The sequence below is a fragment of the Salvelinus fontinalis genome, chromosome 26 (genome assembly GCF_029448725.1).
Source record: "Salvelinus fontinalis isolate EN_2023a chromosome 26, ASM2944872v1, whole genome shotgun sequence".
Lineage (NCBI taxonomy): Eukaryota > Metazoa > Chordata > Actinopteri > Salmoniformes > Salmonidae > Salvelinus > Salvelinus fontinalis.
In genome coordinates, this window is record NC_074690.1 from 31383582 (window position 1) to 31403877 (window position 20296).

Genomic DNA, 20296 nt, shown 5'->3' on the forward strand with positions numbered 1-20296 from the left:
GTGGCGGGACACAATGCAGATAGCCCGGTTAGCCAATGTGCGGGAGCACTGGTTGGTCAGGCCAATTGAGGTAGTATGTACATGAATGTATAGTTAAAGTGACTATGCATATATGATAACCAGAGAGTAGCAGCAGCGTAAAAGAGGGGCCGGGGGGGGGGGGGGGGGGGGCACACAATGCAAATAGTCCGGGTAGCCATTTGATTACCTGTTCAGGAGTCTTATGGCTTGGGGGTAAAATACAGTGTAGACATTTTTAATGTTGTAAATGACTATTGTCGCTGGAAACGGCTGATTAAAAAAATATATATATATGTTTATGGAATATCTACAGAGGCCCATTATCAGCAACCATCACTCCTGTCTTCCAATGGCACGTTGTGTTAGCTAATCCACGTTTCATTTTAAAAGACTAATTGATTAGAGGCTCAAAATGTCCAGAAACAAAGAACTTTCTTCTGAAACTCGTCAGTCTATTCTTGTTCTGAGAAATGAAGGCTATTCCATGCGAGAAATTGCCAAGAAACTGAAGATCTCATACAACGCTGTGTACTACTCCCTTCACAGAACAGTGCAAACTGTCTCTAACCAGAATAGAAAGATTATTGGGAGGCCCCGGTGCACAACTGAGAAAGTGGAGAAGTACATTAGAGTGTCTAGTTTGAGAAACAGACACCTCACAAGTCCTCAACTGGCAGCTTCATTAAATAGTACCCGCAAAACATCAGTCTCAACGTCAACAGTGAAGAGGCGACTCCAGGATGCTGGCCTTCTCGGCAGAGTTCCTCTGTCCAGTGTGTGTTCTTTTGTCCATCTTAATCTTTTATTTTTATTGGAGAGTCTGCGATATGTCTTTTTCTTTGCAACTCTGCCTAGAAAGCCAGCATCCCGGAGTCGCCTCTTCACTGTTGATTTTGAGACTGGTGTTTTGTGGGTACTATTTAATGAAGCTCCCAGTTGAGGACTTGTGAGGCGTCTGTTGTAGAATTTTATATAATAATTTAAAGTGTTGAGTCAAGTGTTGTTTTTTTGTACCAGTTCATCAACCATGTGCCATGGAATCGGTACATCAAAAAAATCTCTTCCCATTTATTTTTGTCAACATTTTTGTCCTCAAATTAAACTGGTATATTTTTCTATTTATGCCCGGTTGAATAGGATTGGCACATTGTCCATTTGACACAACATTAACACATTTTAGGCCTCAGAGCCAGAACAACCTTGCCGATTGCTGTTGAATAATTAATGAAGTCAGACACATCCAACCTGTTGTATAAGAAGACCAATTTATTTATTTACTGGCAAGCAATGAAAATGTACATTGTATAAATGAAAGTCCACACATCAAAGATGTTTTACTAAAGAGCAATAGCCTATAGGCTAGCAATTCTACACCCCCACATATCTAGCAGATTAGCTGCTCAACATCAAATGACAGTTGGAAAGAGGAAGCGATGTAGACAGACTAAGTTAGCAAAACAATTGCTTATAATCATTAGTAAACACACCCGCTATTAGGTTATGTATATACACTGCTCAAAAAAATAAAGGGAACACTTAAACAACACAATGTAACTCCAAGTCAATCACACTTCTGTGAAATCAAACTGTCCACTTAGGAAGCAACACTGATTGACAATAAATGTCCCATGCTGTTGTGCAAATGGAATAGACAAAAGGTGGAAATTATAGGCAATTAGCAAGACACCCCCCAAAACAGGAGTGATTCTGCAGGTGGTGACCACAGACCACTTCTCAGTTCCTATGCTTCCTGGCTGATGTTTTGGTCACTTTTGAATGCTGGCGGTGCTCTCACTAGTGGTAGCATGAGACGGAGTCTACAACCCACACAAGTGTCTCAGGTAGTGCAGTTCATCCAGAATGACACATCAATGCGAGCTGTGGCAAAAAGGTTTGCTGTGTCTGTCAGCGTAGTGTCCAGAGCATGGAGGCGCTACCAGGAGACAGGCCAGTACATCAGGAGACGTGGAGGAGGCCGTAGGAGGGCAACAACCCAGCAGCAGGACCGCTACCTCCGCCTTTGTGCAAGGAGGAGCAGGTGGAGCACTGCCAGAGCCCTGCAAAATGACCTCCAGCAGGCCACAAATGTGCATGTGTCTGCTCAAACGGTCAGAAACAGAATCCATGAGGGTGGTATGAGGGCCCGACGTCCACAGTTGGGGGTTGTGCTTACAGCCCAACACCGTGCAGGACGTTTGGCATTTGCCAGAGAACACCAAGATTGGCAAATTCGCCACTGGCGCCCTGTGCTCTTCACAGATGAAAGCAGGTTCACACTGAGCACATGAGCACGTGACAGACGTGACAGAGTCTGGAGACGCCGTGGAGAACGTTCTGCTACCTGCAACATCCTCCAGCATGACCGGTTTGGCGATGGGTCAGTCATGGTGTGGGGTGGCATTTCTTTGTGGGGCCGCACAGCCCTCCATGTGCTCGCCAGAGGTAGCCTGACTGCCAATAGGTACCGAGATGAGATCCTCAGACCCCTTGTGAGACCATATGCTGACACATGCACATTTGTGGCCTGCTGGAGGTCATTTTGCAGGGCTCTGGCAGTGCACCTCCTTGCACAAAGGCGGAGGTAGCGGTTCTGCTGCTGGGTTGTTGCCCTCCTACGGCCTCCTCCACGTCTCCTGATGTACTGGCCTGTCTCCTGGTAGCGCCTCCATGCTCTGGACACTACGCTGACAGACACAGCAAACCTTTTTGCCACAGCTCGCATTGATGTGTCATCCTGGATGAACTGCACTACCTGAGACACTTGTGTGGGTTGTAGACTCCGTATCATGCTACCACTAGAGTGAGAGCACCGCCAGCATTCAAAAGTGACCAAAACATCAGCCAGGAAGCATAGGAACTGAGAAGTGGTCTGTGGTCACCACCTGCAGAATCACTCCTGTTTTGGGGGGTGTCTTGCTAATTGCCTATAATTTCCACCTTTTGTCTATTCCATTTGCACAACAGCATGTGAAATTTATTGTCAATCAGTGTTGCTTCCTAAGTGGACAGTTTGATTTCACAGAAGTGTGATTTACTTGGAGTTACATTGTGTTGTTTAAGTGTTCCCTTTATTTTTTTGAGCAGTGTATATATATATATATGAATGAATGTAGGACTATTTAAATGTATTTGACGGTTATTTTATTTTCATGGCGGTTCCAGTTATTCAATTACCGTCACAGCCCTAACAATCTTTCATGTCTTTCTCAGGGTGTTCCACTATAAGTAGATGGGGATTTGAATTCTTATGTCACCTTACTGTCTTTAGTTGGATTGAGATATATAGTGTGAGTGTGTATATGAAGACAGAGTGAGACAGATGTGGGTATGGTGATTTGAATGTGTTGGGGAGCGAGAAGCAGACTCTTAGCCAATCACTTTGTGTGGCCCTCCCGGGCAGGCCTCCTTTTACAGTCTGCTGACACCCGTGCTATATTAGAGACACCACCCACAGCTGCACCTGACAATTTACAGCAACCAACGCCACTACTAGGGCTCTGCAGAGAGAGAGAGGGAGAGCAAAATAGAGCAGGGAGAGCAAGAGGAGGAGTGAAATTCAGCAGAGAGATAGGAGACCAGAGAGATATTGAGTGAGCTGAAGGGGAGGCAGAGAGATTCTGCCTGTGTGCGCTGTGCTACACTGTGCATCATCACTTGGGAGTGTTGGACTTCGTCTCACAGAGGACGTGTGGAATTTCCAGCTTTCTTTCCCTTCGTGTTCTCCAGCAAAGGTGTGAGTTGCCACAGACATCAATTCCCTGAGAGGGGAGCCTACTTCGCCTGCAGCCTCTGCTGGGCTCTGTGGACTCGATGAGACATTTTCTCGATGAGGTAACAGAAAGAACAGATCCTTAACTTACCGAGAAATACAAGCATGAAGGACGGCCGTGTCGAAATAACAGATAACACATCAATTGAACGGAGAAGAGGCATCTCTTAACCAGGAGAGGAGATCTGCTCATGAGAATAAAGACAATCCTTCATCTAAGAGCCTATCGACTGAAGAGGGCCCTCCACTTCTTCCTTGGAAAGGTCCAGCTCTTTCCAGAAACTAACACAAGGCCATCCAGAGCTGGAAGAGTAGCCTCGCTCAAACGACTGATTCAATAAGCACCTGACTGGTTAGGAAAAACCCTTCTCCGATCAGATCTTCAGTTTCATTCTGGCACAGATTTTGTCATCTTTGACACAGATCTTTAACTTTATTGTATTTACAAACATGCATCAGGCGGAGTAGCAGAAGTAGCTCTCTCGCCACTCTTCTGGGGAGTGGTGGTGGTGCCCAATAGTTGTGACCGGTCCCTATCCTGGATGGTCATGGTCCATATTGGGTGCTGAACCCATCGCTTGAACCAGCTTGTGTCCATGAAGAGGTTTGGCAGCCTGAGGAGGAGTAAGAAGCGGAAGGAGCAGGACCTGCTAGCGGAAGGAAGACGACAGTCAGAGCCACCATGTCTGCCTGGTAATGTCTTGTGCTGTTCACATGATCACACCACTTCAATTGTCTATAAAAGTGTCTAACTGCGTAGTATAGACTGAGTGTACAAAACATTAGGAACACCTTCCTAGTATTGAGTTGCACCCCCTTTTCCCCTCAGAACAGCTTCAATTAGTTGGGGCATGGACTCTACAATGTGCTAAAAGCGCTCCACAGGGATGCTGGCCCATGTTGACTCCAATGGTTCCCACAGTTGTGTCATGTTGGCTGGATGTCCTTTGGGTGGTGGACCATTCTTGATACACACAGGAAGCTGTTGAGCGTGAAATAACCAGCAGCAATTGCAGTTCTTGACACACTCAAACCGGTGCGCATGGCACCTACTGTACTACCATACCCCATTCAAAGGCACTTAAATCTGTTGTCTTGTCCATTCATCCTCTGAATGGCACTCATGCACACTCCATATTTCGATCCATGTCTCTTTAACATGTCTTCCCCACTTCATCTACACTGATTTTAGTGGATTTAACAGGTGACATCCAGAAGGGATCATAGCTTTCACCAGGATTGACCTGGTCAGTCTATGTCATAGAAAAGGCAGGTGTTCCTAATGTTTTGTACACTCAGTGTATGACGGGCCACAAGACTGAAGACAGTATATGTTGAATATATTATCCTTCCCTCAAGGTCTCTTTAGATTCTAACCATTCCACTGCAAAATGGCGTAGTGTTACCAGATACACAAGTATACTCACAAGATGTCATGACTACACTGTATCTGTATAGTTGTTGGCTAACTTTTAATTGTAATTGAAGACGGCGACAGAACATGATGTCTAGTCTGACGTATCCGACAGCCATCATGGATTAACAATCACAATCGGAATAAATGTTTATTATCGGAGCAGTTAATGGATCCTCTATTGATACAGTAGTAGTACAGTATAAACAGCATCCATTTTGTAACAAGTACAGTAAGGTAGACATCACCCGGACCCCCTGCTGATCCAGACAGTAAAAACAGAGCATCCATTTTGTAATTGGCACTGCAGCTACATATAGGGGCTGCTGACAGCTCGGAGGTCTTTATGGCCGGTGTCCCTGAAAAACATTTGTGAAATTGTACGTTGTACAGTGAGGATATGAGACGGTAAACTAACATGTATGCATGTTTTTTCATTCAATCTAATTCATCGTGATTTAAGAGTACTCTCGTGCTACATAGAATGGTAATTGATAGTCCTGCTGCTTGAGCTGGGTGATAATACGACGCTGTTATTTTTGACCCACATCTGTTAGTCTCTGTAATCATCGCTGCTCTGATTTGGAACGTTAAACTTTATGAAAATGACGGTGTCTCTCCTTCAGGAGTGTCAGGGACAGGGTCATCACACTGGATACATGGGGTTTTAGGAATGTTACCTTTGGGACATCTCACTGGATGCTTGGGGCGTACGGACGGTGGCCCTGAGTGACACTGCCATGAACTCCACAGCTCCTAATTTTAGCCCTAGTCTGACCTGGGATCAGTGGAGGAAGAGGTCAAGGCCCAACTGTCATTATGATGTGAACCTGTATGTGTAAACCCATATGTGGTGCTCAGTTTTTTTTGGTCTGGCCCCATACTGTATGTGCTGTTGCCAAGTCTTCTATGGTTACGACATGACAATAATAGAAGAGTTTGACATGTCAACAATAGAAGAGTTGTCTACACTACAGCACGTACAGTATGGGACCAGGCTAGAAGAGTTGTCTACACTACAGCACGTACAGTATGGCACCATACTGTAGATTGAGGATTTTTTTGATTTATTCAATTTGTGGAAAAAGTGGATGTGGAAAAATGTGGAAAAAGTCATGGGGTCTTTATACTTTCCGAATGCACTGTACATCAGACAGCCAGGTCAGATCATATTGCTGATACACTCAAAACCAGTCTCATAACCCAACATGGCTGACAGCCCAGTCACCCCTTTCAAACTCCTAAGGGAAATCTGCCACTCACCACTGCAGATCAGAAACACTGATTGCTTAATGTTGAGGCCCAGCAGTATTGTGACACCTGCCTTCCTCCTTAGACTTAATGGAAAGAACATTGGCCAATATGATGCCGTCACAGTCTTAGTTCACCATTGCCCTTTTATACACAAAGCTTTTCAGTGTTTTCAAAATGTAGTGCGACACAATCTGACATGCTGAATTAGATCTCGATTGTTGGGTGTTTCAGTTAACCAACTGAGGGGCCAGTCTGCAAAATCCAATGTGCTAGTGCTGGTCCATGGACTAGACGCAGGGGTGGGCAACTCCAGTCCTCGAGGGCCTGATTGGTGTCACACTTTTTCTCCATCCCTAGCAAACACAGCTGATTAAGCAAATTGCATTCTAAACTGAAGATCATGATTAGGTGATTATTGGAGTCAGGTGTGTTAGCTGGGGCAAAGCTGTGACCCCAATCAGGCCCTGGAGGACTGGAATTGCCCACCTCTGGAGAGGTTAAGAAACACTGGTATAGATGACTCCAGTACCCCATGTGGTGTATTCCCCCTCCCCTCCCTTTGTGTTTGGTGAGGAGGGCCCCCCTCCCTGCTGTCCCCCTGTGTTATCTTCTCCTGCGGAATGTGCCACAACAGCGTAGCTAAAATAAGACACCAAAACGACTGAAGAGAGGGCTGGTATTAGCCAGCTAAATGTCAGGAGATAGTGGAGATAGCTGGACTGGGCAGGTGTGTTTTTGTGACACGATGAATGCCTGTGCAGATTTATCCTCTTCAATGAAGTTGAGCTTTCCTTAGATGGTATATAGGTTTACTATTTACTGTTGAATGTAACTGCCATTTAGTATTCAGTCCCTTTTCTTTGAACGCAGTAGAAGCAGAAGTCAGTGTGTGTGCTGTATGGTTTACTAGAGGGTTCTATACACAGCCATAAAATTAGAATTACATTTAAGTCATTTAGCAGACGCTCTTATCCAGAGCGACTTACAAATTGGTGCATTCACCTTATGATATCCAGTGGAACAACCACTTTACAATAGTGCATCTAACTCTTTTAAGGGGGGGGGGGGGGTTAGAAGGATTACTTTATCCTATCCTAGGTATTCCTTAAAGAGGTGGGGTTTCAGGTGTCTCCGGAAGGTGGTGATTGACTCCGCTGACCTGGCGTCGTGAGGGAGTTTGTTCCACCATTGGGGTGCCAGAGCAGCGAACAGTTTTGACTGGGCTGAGCGGGAACTGTACTTCCTCAGAGGTAGGGAGGCGAGCAGGCCAGAGGTGGATGAACGCAGTGCCCTTGTTTGGGTGTAGGGCCTGATCAGAGCCTGAAGGTACGGAGGTGCCGTTCCCCTCACAGCTCCGTAGGCAAGCACCATGGTCTTGTAGCGGATGCGAGCTTCAACTGGAAGCCAGTGGAGAGAGCGGAGGAGCGGGGTGACGTGAGAGAACTTGGGAAAGTTGAACACCAGACGGTCTGCGGCGTTCTGGATGAGTTGTAGGGGTTTAATGGCACAGGCAGGGAGCCCAGCCAACAGCGAGTTGCAGTAATCCAGACGGGAGATGACAAGTGCCTGGATTAGGACCTGCGCCGCTTCCTGCGTGAGGCAGGGTCGTACTCTGCGAATGTTGTAGAGCATGAACCTACAGGAACGGGTCACCGCCTTGATGTTAGTTGAGAACAACAGGGTGTTGTCCAGGATCACGCCAAGATTCTTAGCACTCTGGGAGGAGGACACAATGGAGTTGTCAACCGTGATGGCGAGATCATGGAACGGGCAGTCCTTCCCCGGGAGGAAGAGCAGCTCCGTCTTGCCGAGGTTCAGCTTGAGGTGGTGATCCGTCATCCACACTGATATGTCTGCCAGACATGCAGAGATGCGATTCACCACCTGGTTATCAGAGGGGGGAAAGGATAAGATTAATTGTGTGTCGTCTGCATAGCAATGATAGGAGAGACCATGTGAGGATATGACAGAGCCAAGTGACTTGGTGTATAGCGAGAATAGGAGAGGGCCTAGAACAGAGCCCTGGGGGACACCAGTGGTGAGAGCACGTGGTGCGGAGACAGATTCTCGCCACGCCACCTGGTAGGAGCGACCTGTCAGGTAGGACGCAATCCAAGCGTGGGCCGCGCCGGAAATTAGAATTACTCAAAAGAGAAGGTAGTGAATTAGTTTGTATGCCGCCAATCCAAAACCATGCATGGCTTAAAATGACTAGTATAAATCGTAAAATGTATCAGTTTCACTTAAGATCGAGAGGTTTGACAACTATACCGCATAAAATTCAAGATAGTTGGGAACATTTTTGTTGTCCCAATACCATGACATCGGGATTATGAACCGATGTACAAAACAACATTTGACGCATCGATCCATTCTTTTCAATATAAATTATTACATATATATTCGCTACAAAAATACCTCTCAATATATTGGGCATTGAACAGTCAGCCCTGTGCAGACTCTGCCACGAGGAAACAGAATCAATGGAACATCTCTTTTCGTCCAGAAGGGGTTAAGTCATGTCTGTGTTCAGATGGACCTACAACAGTACTATAAGGAGATCTGAAAAACCATGCTCAATCAATTGGGAAATATGATTATACTCTTAAAAGTAAAGTATTTATTTTTAGGGCAATCTCTGTAGAAATGGTACGAGTAGAGAGGTTCAAGACCCCCGTAAGACAGTAAAATATAAGGATGTATTGCAAAATAAAATGGGGAAAATGGTAATATACTGGGGAAAATGTGTTCGTCTGTGGATATCTGTGGGGGGAATTAAGATTAGAGGGATTGGTTGATTTGACGACGTACTTGGAGTCCTGTAGAAATAGGAGGCTATATGTACACTGAACAAAAATATGAAAGCAACATGTAAAGTGTTGGTCACATGTTTCATGAGCTGAAATAAAAGATCCCAGAAATGTTACATTCGCACAAAAAGCTTATTTCTCTCAAATTTTGTGCACAAATTTGTTTACATCCTTGTTAGTGAGCATTTTCTCCTTTGCCAAAATAATCCTTCCACCGGACAGGTGTGGCATATCAAGAAGCTGATTAAACAGCATGATCATTACACAGGTTCACCTTGTGCTGGGGACAATAAAAGGCAACTCTAAAATGTACAGTTTTGTCACACAACACAATCCCACAGATGTCTCAAGTTTTGAGAGAGCGTGCAATTGGCATGCTGACTGCAGGAATGTCCACCAGAGCTGTTGCCAGAGAATTTAATGTTCATTTCTCTACCATAAGCTGCCTCCAATGTCATTTTTGGAGAGAATTTGGCAGTATGTCCAACTGGCCTCACAACCGCAGACCATGTGTATGGTGTCGTGTGGGCGAGTGGTTTGCTAATGTCAATGTTGTGAACAGAGTGCCCCATGGTGGCGGTGGGGTTATGGTATGTGCAGGCATAATCTGCAGACAGCGAACACAATTGCATTTTATCGATGGCAATATTGTGAAGCGATCCTGAGGTCCATTGTAAGTGTCACGTTGTATAATGATTGGTGACAGGCGCAGGAATATGAAATAGTTATTTTATTTCACTATCCAAAATGGCGTACATCATGAACATGAATGGGACGAAGCCCAAAGCAAACACGTGTGTATATATACAGTATATCACAAAAGTGAGTACACCCCTCACATTTTTTTAAATATTTGAGTGTATCTTTTCATGTGACACCACCATGTGACACCACACTGAAGATGACACCCTGCTACAATGTAAAGTAGTGAGTTTACAGCTTGTAACAGTGTAAATTTGCTGTCCCCTCAAAATAACTCAACACACAGCCATTAATGTCTAAACCGCTGGCAACAAAAGTGAGTACACCCCTAAGTGAAAATGTCCAAATTGGGCCCAATTAGCCATTTTCCCTCCCCGGTGTCATGTGACTCGTTGGTGTTACAAGGTCTCAGGTGTGAATGGGGAGCAGGTGTGTTAAATTTGGTGTCATCGCTCTCACACTCCCTCATACTGGCTGGTCACTGGAAGTTCAACATGGCACCTCATGGCAAAGAACTCTCTGAGGATCTGAAAAAAAGAATTGTTTCTCTACATAAAGATGGCCTGGGCTATAAGAAGATTGCTGCAGCACGGTGGCCAAGACCATACAGCCGTTTAACTGGACAGGTTCCACTCAGAACAGGCCTCGCCATGGTCGACCAAAGAAGTTGAGTGCACGTGCTCAGCGTCATATCCAGAGGTTGTCTTTGGGAAATAGACGTATGAGTGCTGCCAGCATTGCTGCAGAGGTTGAAGGGGTGAGGGGTCAGCCTGTCAGTGCTCAGACCATATGCCGTACACTACATCAAATTGGTCTGCATGACTGTCGTCCCAGAAGGAAGCCTCTTCTAAAGATGATGCACAAGAAAGCCCACAAACAGTTTGCTGAAGACAAGCAGACTAAGGACATGGATTACTGGAACCATGTCCTGTGGTATAATGAGACCAAGATAAACTTATTTGGTTCAGATGGTGTCAAGCGTGTGTGGCGACAACCAGGTGAGGAGTACAAAGACAAGGGTGTCTTGCCTACAGTCAAGCATGGTGGTGGGAGTGTCATTGTCTGGGGCTGCATGAGTGCTGCCGGCACTGGGGAGCTACAGTTCATTGAGGGAACCATGAATGCCAACATGTACTGTGACATACTGAAGCAGAGCATGATCACCTCCCTCCGGAGACTGGGCCTCAGGGCAGTATTCCAACATGATAACGACCCCAAACACACCTCCAAGACGACCACTGCCTTGCTAAAGAAGCTGAGGGTAAAGGTGATGGACTGGCCAAGCATGTCTCCAGACCTAAACCCTATTGAGCATCTGTGGGGCATCCTCAAACGGAAGGTGGAGGAGAGCAAGGTCTCTAACATCCACCAGCTCCGTGATGTCGTCATGGAGGAGTGGAAGAGGACTCCAGTGGCAACCTGTGAAGCTCTGGTGAACTCCATGCCCAAGAGGGTTAAGGCAGTGCTGGAAAATGATGGTGGCCACACAAAATATTGACACTTTGGGCCCAATTTGGACATTTTCACTTAGGGGTGTACTCACTTTTGTTACCAGCGGTTTAGACATTAATGGCTGTGTGTTGAGTTATTTTGAGGGGACAGCAAATGTACGCTGTTATACAAGCTGTACACTCACTACTTTACATTGTAGCAGGGTGTCATTTCTTCAGTGTTTTCACATGAAAAGATATACTCAAATTTTTACAAAAATGTGAGGGGTGTACCTACTTTTGTGATATACTGTATATAACACAGGGCTGTGACCCAAACAAAGAGCGAGGTGTAAACCTCTAATAAATACACGGGATGAGACCCGTAATAACAAGCGCACAGTAACACGGTAACACACAAGCTGACGGACATGGAACAATGATCAACAAGGACAATGGGGAACAGAGGGCACATATATACACATACTAATCAGGGGGAATAGGAACCAGGTGTGTGTAATGAGACAAGACAGTCCGGTGTTGGTGGTGATGATCCAGTTCAGTGACGTCTAGAAAGATGGTGACGTAGACCTCAAACTGGTGAATGGAATGAACAGCAGTACCGGGGCAATACGTGACAGTGAGGCACATTTTCTTTTTTAGGTATCTGTGACCAACAGATGCATATCTGTATTTCCAGTCATGTGAAATCCATAGATACATTTTTCAATTGACATTTCCTCATATGAACTGTAACTCAGTAAAATCTTTGAATACAACTTTTACATTTTTGTTCAGTGTGTGTGTGTGTGTGTGTGTATACATACATACATACATACATACATACATACATACATACATACATACATACATACATACATACATACAGTTGAAGTCAGAAGTTTACTTGCACTTACGTTGGAGTCATTAAAACTCGTTTTTCAACCACTCCACAAATTTATTGTTAACAAACTATAGTTTTGGCAAGTCGGTTTGGACATCTACTTTGTGCATGACACAAGTAATTTTTCCAACAATTGTTTACAAACAGATTATTTCATTTATAATTCACTGTATCACAATTCCAGTGGGTCAGAAGTTTACATACACTAAGTTGACTGTGCCTTTACACAGCTTGGAAAATTCCAGAAAATTATGTCATGGCTTTAGAAGCTTCTGATAAGCTAATTGACATCATTTGAGTCAATTGGAGTTGTACCTGTGGATGTATTTCGTTCAAATATTTTTATTGAACACACACAGGAATGGTGTATAGGTATGAAAGGCAGGTATACAATTTTTAACTAAACATAAAAGAGCAGACAGAAATAAAAAGATCCAGAGTTCTGGGTACAAAACAATTATTACAAAACAAGACATACAAAACAAGGACAGGTAGAAAGAAAGAGGGTGGGTGTCACCCCCCCTTATTCCCCCCCTTTATCCCCCCCCCCCCTTATCCCTTCCCCTTATACCCCTCCCCGCTGCTCGGGTGGCGGTGCCAGCACGTGCTGCCCAGAGGTGGATTAAAATATTACAATGGAGAGTGCGTTAAAAAGTACAAATTCACAGCGCCGAATGGTCCAAGTAAGAGAGGAAAGGCTGCCAGATCTGATCAAATGTTAATAATTTATTGTTCAGAATATATCTAATCCTTTCTAAGTGTACAGTGTTTGCCAATTCGCTGAGCCATAATTTGGTAGTGGGCGCTTCCCTCTTTTTCCAGAACAACAAGATTAGTTTTTTTGCCGAAATGAGACTGTAAGAGATGAGTTGTTTTTGGGGGTTGGTTAGTCCGATTAGGGAATCAGACACTCCCAGGATTATCAGAAGCGGGTCTGGGTCAATTGAAGTCTCCAGAACTTCAGAGAGGATCCTAAAAATTCCACACCAGTAACCATGCAAGCTAGAGCATAGGGCAAAGCAGTGGAGAAGTGTACCCTGTGCAGCCTGACATTTATCACACAAAGGGGATGTATCAGGAAATATCCTATGCAGTTTGGTTTTGGAATAGTGTAATCTGTGTAATACCTTGAATTGTATGAGCCGATGTCTGGAGTTAATGGAGCAGGTGTGGATATACTCCAAGCTATCTTCCCAGTCTGCCATCGAAATGTCAGTCCCTAGTTCTTCCTCCCATTTTGCCTTAATGGCCTCTGTAGAGGGTGTGCTAACCGATTGAAAAGAGTCATATAAACGAGATATCAGTTTGTCTGAGGTGGGGGATGTTTTTATGCATCCGTCAAACATGGAAGGCTTAGCGTTCCCAAATGTTGGGAGGTGTTTCCTAACATAGTCTCTGATTTGTAGGTATCTGAAAAAGTTATTTCTGGGAAGATTATAAGTTTCCCTCAGCAACTCAAAGGAAGCAAAGGTCCCTTCTATATATAAATCCCCTATGGTACTTATCCCCAACTCTCCCCATTGCTCAAAGGTGTTATCAAGGTTGGAGGGGGCAAAGGAGGGGTTCCTTGCAACAGGGAGCATGAATGACATTGGTCTAAGCTCAAAGTGGGTTTTAATTTGCTTCCAGATTCGGACTGTGCTATGTATAATAGGATTGTTACGATAAAGTGACCTCTCCAGATTGACAGGCGACAAAATCACAGCACCAATAGAGAAGGGGTGACACTCCTCACGCTCCATACTAAGCCAGGTGGGTGACGGACGTGCGTCATCCAGCAAAAACGTAACCGCACGGAGGTTAGCGGCCCAATAATAAAATATAACATTTGGGAGAGACAGTCCTCCTTCCATCTTGGATTTGCAGAGGTGTTTTTTACCTATCCTGTGTGTTTTATAATCCCAGATGAAAGGATTGATAATTGAGTCCAGTTGTTTATGAAAGGATTTAGGTATGAATACTGAGATGTTCTGGTATAGGTAGAGCAGTTGTGGGAGGAAGACCATTTTAATGGCATTAATTCTTCCGAGCAGAGAAATTGGGAGAGTTCTCCAAAATTGTATGTTTGTTTTTAGTTTTTGCATCAGCGAGGGGAAATTCTCTTTAAATAGTAAGGAATATTGTTTGGTAACTACAATTCCTAGATAGGTAAATTTTTCTGAAGATAACTTAAGTGGAAGATGTTCTAGCCAGGAGGTGTTTTGTAACCGTATGGGCATTAATTCACTCTTGTTCCAATTTATTCTGTATCCCGAGAAGGTACCAAACAAATTAATCACATCAAGAATAGCTGGAATACTAGCTTGGGGTTCTGTTACATAGAGGAGAATGTCATCTGCGTATAGGGAAATCTTATTTAGAGTATCTTTAGTATTATAGCCGTGTATTGCTGCATCAGATCTAATCGTCTGAGCGAGAGGTTCAATGATTAGGGCGAAGAGCATCGGCGACAGCGCACAACCCTGCCTTGTCCCTCTGTAGAGGTTAAATCGGGGCGACAATGATTGGTTAGTGAGTATTCTCGCACAGGGGTTCCTATATAAAAGCTGGATCCAATTTATGAACCCATCTCCAATATTAAATTTATGTAGGACTTTGAATAGATAGGACCACTCAACTTGGTCAAAAGCCTTCTCGGCGTCAAGAGATATAACGGCAAGGTCCATGTTTGGTAACCTCTGAGAATACATAATGTTGAAGAGGCGCCTGAGATTGAAGAATGAGTTTCTGTTCGGGATAAAGCCGGTCTGGTCCGAATGGACCAGTTTGCCAATTAAAGTGCTAAGCCTGTTAGCCAGGGTTTTTGCTAAAATCTTTTGGTCTGTATTGAGGAGGGATATTGGTCTGTATGACCCTACCTCTTCCGGATCTTTACCCTTCTTATGTATAACTGTAATGAATGCTTCCTCCAAAGTAGATGGAAGAGCTCCATCCTCTCTGGACTGAACCAACATTTTGTGCAGGTAGGGAGAGAGCATGTTGCTGAATGTTTTATAGAATTCACCCGGGTATCCATCTGGGCCCGGGGTCTTGCCACTCTTTAGAGTTTTGATTGTTTCTCGAATTTCTTCAAGAGATATTTCCTTATTCAGGAAGTTAGAATCTTCCTGGCTCAGGGCAGGAAGATTACAGTCCTCCAAAAAGTTTTGCATAATTAAGGGGTTAGAATCGGCTTTAGATGTATATAGAGTCTCATAAAACTGACGGAATCTGTCATTGATGTCTTTGGGGGAAGAGAGTAATTCCCCAGATGCAGACTTAACTTTGTGAATCATTCGGTCACTCACAATTTTTCGAAGTTGTCTGGCGAGTAATTTGTGTGGTTTGTCACCAAACTCAAAATATTTTTGCTTGGCGTAGAGAAAAGATTTAGCAATTTTAGCTGAGAGAGTCTGATTATATTCAAATTTTAAAGAGGTAATTTTTTTATGTTTCTCCATAGATGGATGTCTAGCATTCTCCCTATCCAGTAAGTGAATTTGTCCCTCCAGTACTACCAATTTTCCCTTGTTTTGCCTACTCCTGGCAGTCTGATAGGAGATGATACAGCCTCTCAAATAAGCCTTAAGTGTTTCCCACAGTAATGCTGGGGAAGTCTCTGTGTTGTCGTTGGTATCAAAGAAAAATGTTATTTGGTCTTTAAGATGTTCACAGAATGTTGGTTCTGTGAGGAGCTGAGGATTTAACCTCCAGACCCTCTCGTTTGGTACCATGTCACCCAATCTCAGGGAGAAGGTGAGTGGACTGTGGTCCGAGATTATAATATCATGATACTTCACATTACAGGTATAGGGGAGTAGTTTAGCATCAACCAAAAAGTAGTCAATTCGAGTATAAACATTGTGAACATGAGAGTAAAAGGAGTATTCCCTGCCCGTAGGGTTAGTGATCCTCCATATATCAAATAAGTTAGAATTCTTTATGTAGGTATTCAAGAATTCACTTGAATAGGAGGTGGGGGTTCGCCGGGTAGAGGATCTGTCCAAATATTGGTCTAGCACGCAGTTAAGGTCCCCTCCAATGATCAGGTTAGTATGGGAGATATCTGGAATCAGGGCAAGGACTCTTTTGAAAAAAGAGGGGTTATCAATGTTTGGCCCATAGATATTTAGTAGAGTTACAGAAGTAGAGTGGATCTCTCCTATTACGATCACATAACGACCCTCTTTATCCACAATAGTGGTTTTATGTAGAAAGGGAATTCCTTTCCGTACCAGAATCGCTGTGCCTCTCGTTTTGGCAGAGAAGTTAGAGTGATACACTTGCCCCACCCACCTACATTTAAGTCTGCTGTGAGCATTATTTTTCAGATGGGTTTCTTGCAAAAATATAATATCAGACGAGAGTGCTTTCAAGTGGGCTAGGACCTTGCCTCTCTTAATTGGTTCGTTTAAGCCCCTGACATTCCAGGAAGTGAATGTGAGCCCCGCCCCCCTCTCATTTGTAGTTCCTATGGTGGCCTGCATAACTTGTAACTCAATAAAAAGGTAAGAAAGCGCACCAAACCATCACGATCAGCATATGTAGCAGCTACACCCGAGCAGTATCCAACCAGCCCCTCCCCCCCTGCAAGCCCCTTTACTTCCCACCCTGTTCCCCTACTTTCCCCACTATTTACCCCCCCGCCCAACCCACCTTTAACAGGCATACACAAATAGGAGAGAAAATAAAATTAAAATAAAAATAATAAACACATTGTCTGGCCGATGCCAAAAAAGCACGGCGCGACCTCGAACAAGAGGTGAAACAGAAATAAAATCCCAACTGTACGTTCACCTCTCACTATCCTAGAACTTCTACTAACATATGAACTGAGGAGGCTCCCGCGAATAAAGTGTCCAATTAGCATCTAATAAACCTAAAGAGAATAAGTTTCAACCTAAACATATTGCGCACTTAAGCGTCATCTTGGGTCTATCTATCCCTGAGATAAGCAAGATATAGCATCACAAGATTATTTTGCTAAGCACTGCCGGTCTAAACATGAACCATCAGCAACCAACTTAGACAGCCGTACATTTACATATTGTGGGTTAGATCGGAAACAAGAATTTTTCTAAATTAAACGTATCCCCCAGTCAGAAAATAAATAAATAAAAAGGTTATATATATACATGTATACATACACACACATACACATACTTACCCATATACATATATATATATATATATAAATATACATATACATACATACATACATATACACACATATATATACATACATACACATACACACATACAAACACATACACACACACACTGGATGTATTTCAAGGCCTAACTTCCAACTTAGTGCCTCTTTGCTTGACATCATGGGAAAATCAAAAGAAGTCAGCCAAGACCTCAGAAAAAAATGGTAGACTTCCACAAGTCTGGATCATCCCTGGGAGCAATTTTCAAACGTCTGAAAGTACCACGTTCATCTGTACAAACAATAGTACGCAGGTATAAACACCATGGGACCACACAGCCGTCATACCGCTCAGGAAGGAGACGTGTTTTGTCTCCTAGAGATGAATGTACTTTGGTGCAAAAAGTGCAAATCAAAATCAGTTAACAACAGCAAAGGACCTTGTGAACATGCTGGAGGAAACGGGTACAAATGTATCTATATCCACAGTAAAACAAGTCCTATATCGACATAACCTGAAAGGCCGCTCAGCAAGGAAGAAGCCACTGCTCCAAAACCGCCATAATAAAGCCAGACTACGGTTTGCAATTGCACATGGGGACAAAGATTGTACTTTTTGGAGAAATGTTCTCTGGTCTGATGAAACAAAAATAGAACTGTTTAGTAGAGGTCGACCGATTATGATTGTTCAACACCGATACCGATTTATTGGAGGACCCAAAAAAAGCCGATACCGATTACTCGGCCGATTATTTTTATCCATTTGTAATAATGACAATTACAACAATGCTGAATGAAGAACTTATTTTAACTTAATATAATACATCAATAAATTCAATGTAGCCTCAAATAAATAATGAAACATGTTCAATTTGGTTTAAATAATGCAAAAACAAAGTGTTGGAGAAGAAAGTAAAAGTGCAATATGTGCCATGTAAGAAAGCTAACGTTTAAGTTCCTTGCTCAGAACATGAGAACATATGAAAGCTGGTGGTTCCTTTTAACATGAGTCTTCAATATTCCCAGGTAAGAAGTTTTAGGTTGTATTTATTATAGGAATTATAGGACTATTTCTCTCTATACGATTTGTATTTCATATACCTTTGACTATTGGATGTTCTTATAGGCACTTTAGTATTGCCAGTGTAACAGTATAGCTTCCATCCCTCTCCTCACCGCTACCTGGGCTCGAACCAGGAACACATCGACAACAGCCACCCTCGAAGCAGCGTTACCCATGCAGAGCAAGGGGAACAACTACTCCAAGTCTCAGAGCGAGTGACGTTTGAAACGCTATTAGCGCGCACCCCGCTAACTAGCTAGCCATTTCACATCGGTTACACCAGCCTAATCTCGGGAGTTGATAGGCTTGAAGTCATAAACAGCGCAATGCTTGAAGCATTGCAAAGAGCTGCTGACAAAACACAGTAAAGTGCTGTTTGAATGAATGCTTACGAGCCTGCTGGTGCCTACCATCGCTCGTATCCAAGATGGCGTAGCAGTCAGATGTCCTTTGTCCTCGTCTTGTCCCGTGTATATATATTTTATATATTTTTCTTCGCATATCTTTTTATATATATATTCTTTTCTTCTTAAAAACTCAACTTCAAAACACTCTCCTGCAACCCACCTCACCAAATGTGGTGCGGATCTGTTTTTTTTTTTCTTCCTCAAAAGTATTATTCACCTTGTATCCGAAATCTACAACAGAAGCTAACCAGAAGTTAGCCAGCTCACAAGCTAACGTTAGTAGTTCAGCTAACCACAGCTAGCGCTCATCAGCTATCCTTTAGCTCGGAAAACTATTGCCAGTTTTGTACAACGCGACTCAGACCAGAGCATACCAGACCTATTTTCTCTCCATATCCCCGGATTTTTACCTCAAGCTCTGGACATTTACACCTGGATCTTGCAGCTAACTAGCTGCTATCCGAGTGACTATCGGCTAACATCAATTCCGGAGCAAACACCAATTATCCCGGAGCTAGCCAGCTGAAGAGTTCCATCAGCCACTCCTGGGCTACAATCACCTATCCGGACCCGTTTTACTGCCGATGCGGAGCCCCACCGGGCCTTCACGACTGGGATACCGTCGTTATCTGCCCGAGGGAGTATTTCAACTGGCCCCTCCATCGCGACGTAACCTGAACGTCCATATACTAACTGCGGCCCGCTAATCGTTAGCTGTCTTGAGCATATCGGCTGCTATCTGAACAGGTCTATCGAACAATCTTCTTAGGCCACTATAACTATTTTGACAATTGGATTGGTCCCCTCTACCACACGGAACCCCACTAATCTACCGACGGAATTGCACGGCGTGGCTAAAAACAGACCTCCATCTTCTGCTAGCTTGCTACCCATGACTAGCTGTCTGAATCACGAAGCTAGCACCAGTTAGCAAACACAATTCTACAACTCACAACCTCTCTTTCGCCACCGCCATCCGGCTTGGATTCTCTGTCGACACGACCACGTCTGGTCTGCAGACAAATACCCCATCCGCTGTGCCCTCAACCGGCCTCCGTCTGAGCAGACCCCTCTGTCTGAGCAGACCACCCCCCCGGGCTACTAACTTTAAACGCCGCGGGCTAGCTTAGTGGAGGCCTCACTACTCCATCTACGGCTGCCCCCTGGACACTATGATCACTTGGCTACATAGCTGATGCCTGCTTGACTGTCCATTAATTCACGGTACTCTATTCTGTTTATTTGTGTTTTTATCTGTCGGCTCTGTGCCTTAACTCAGGATCTGTGTGTAGTTAATCCGACCCTCTCTGCCCAGTCGTCGCCATTTTTACCTTCTGTTGCTGTGTTAGCTGACTAGCTGCTGTTATCTCACCTTCTGTTTTAGCTAGCTC

General features: G+C 44.0%; 1 protein-coding gene across 2 annotated transcripts in view; it reads left to right on the top strand.

Annotated features, from left to right (window-relative positions):
* The window catches only part of LOC129824109 (5'-AMP-activated protein kinase subunit gamma-2-like), an 81563-nt gene that overhangs the window by 35100 nt on the left and 26167 nt on the right, over positions 1–20296 (top strand). Inside the window, exon 1 of one of the 2 annotated variants that reach the window (XM_055883456.1) lies at positions 3491–4483. The exons of the other annotated variant lie outside the window; for it this stretch is intronic. Within the exon in view, the coding sequence (XP_055739431.1) occupies positions 4387–4483 (97 nt within the window). The 5' untranslated portion in view covers positions 3491–4386. Of the gene's footprint in view, positions 1–3490; positions 4484–20296 lie in introns of those variants that run through there. 2 annotated transcript variants of the gene reach the window in all.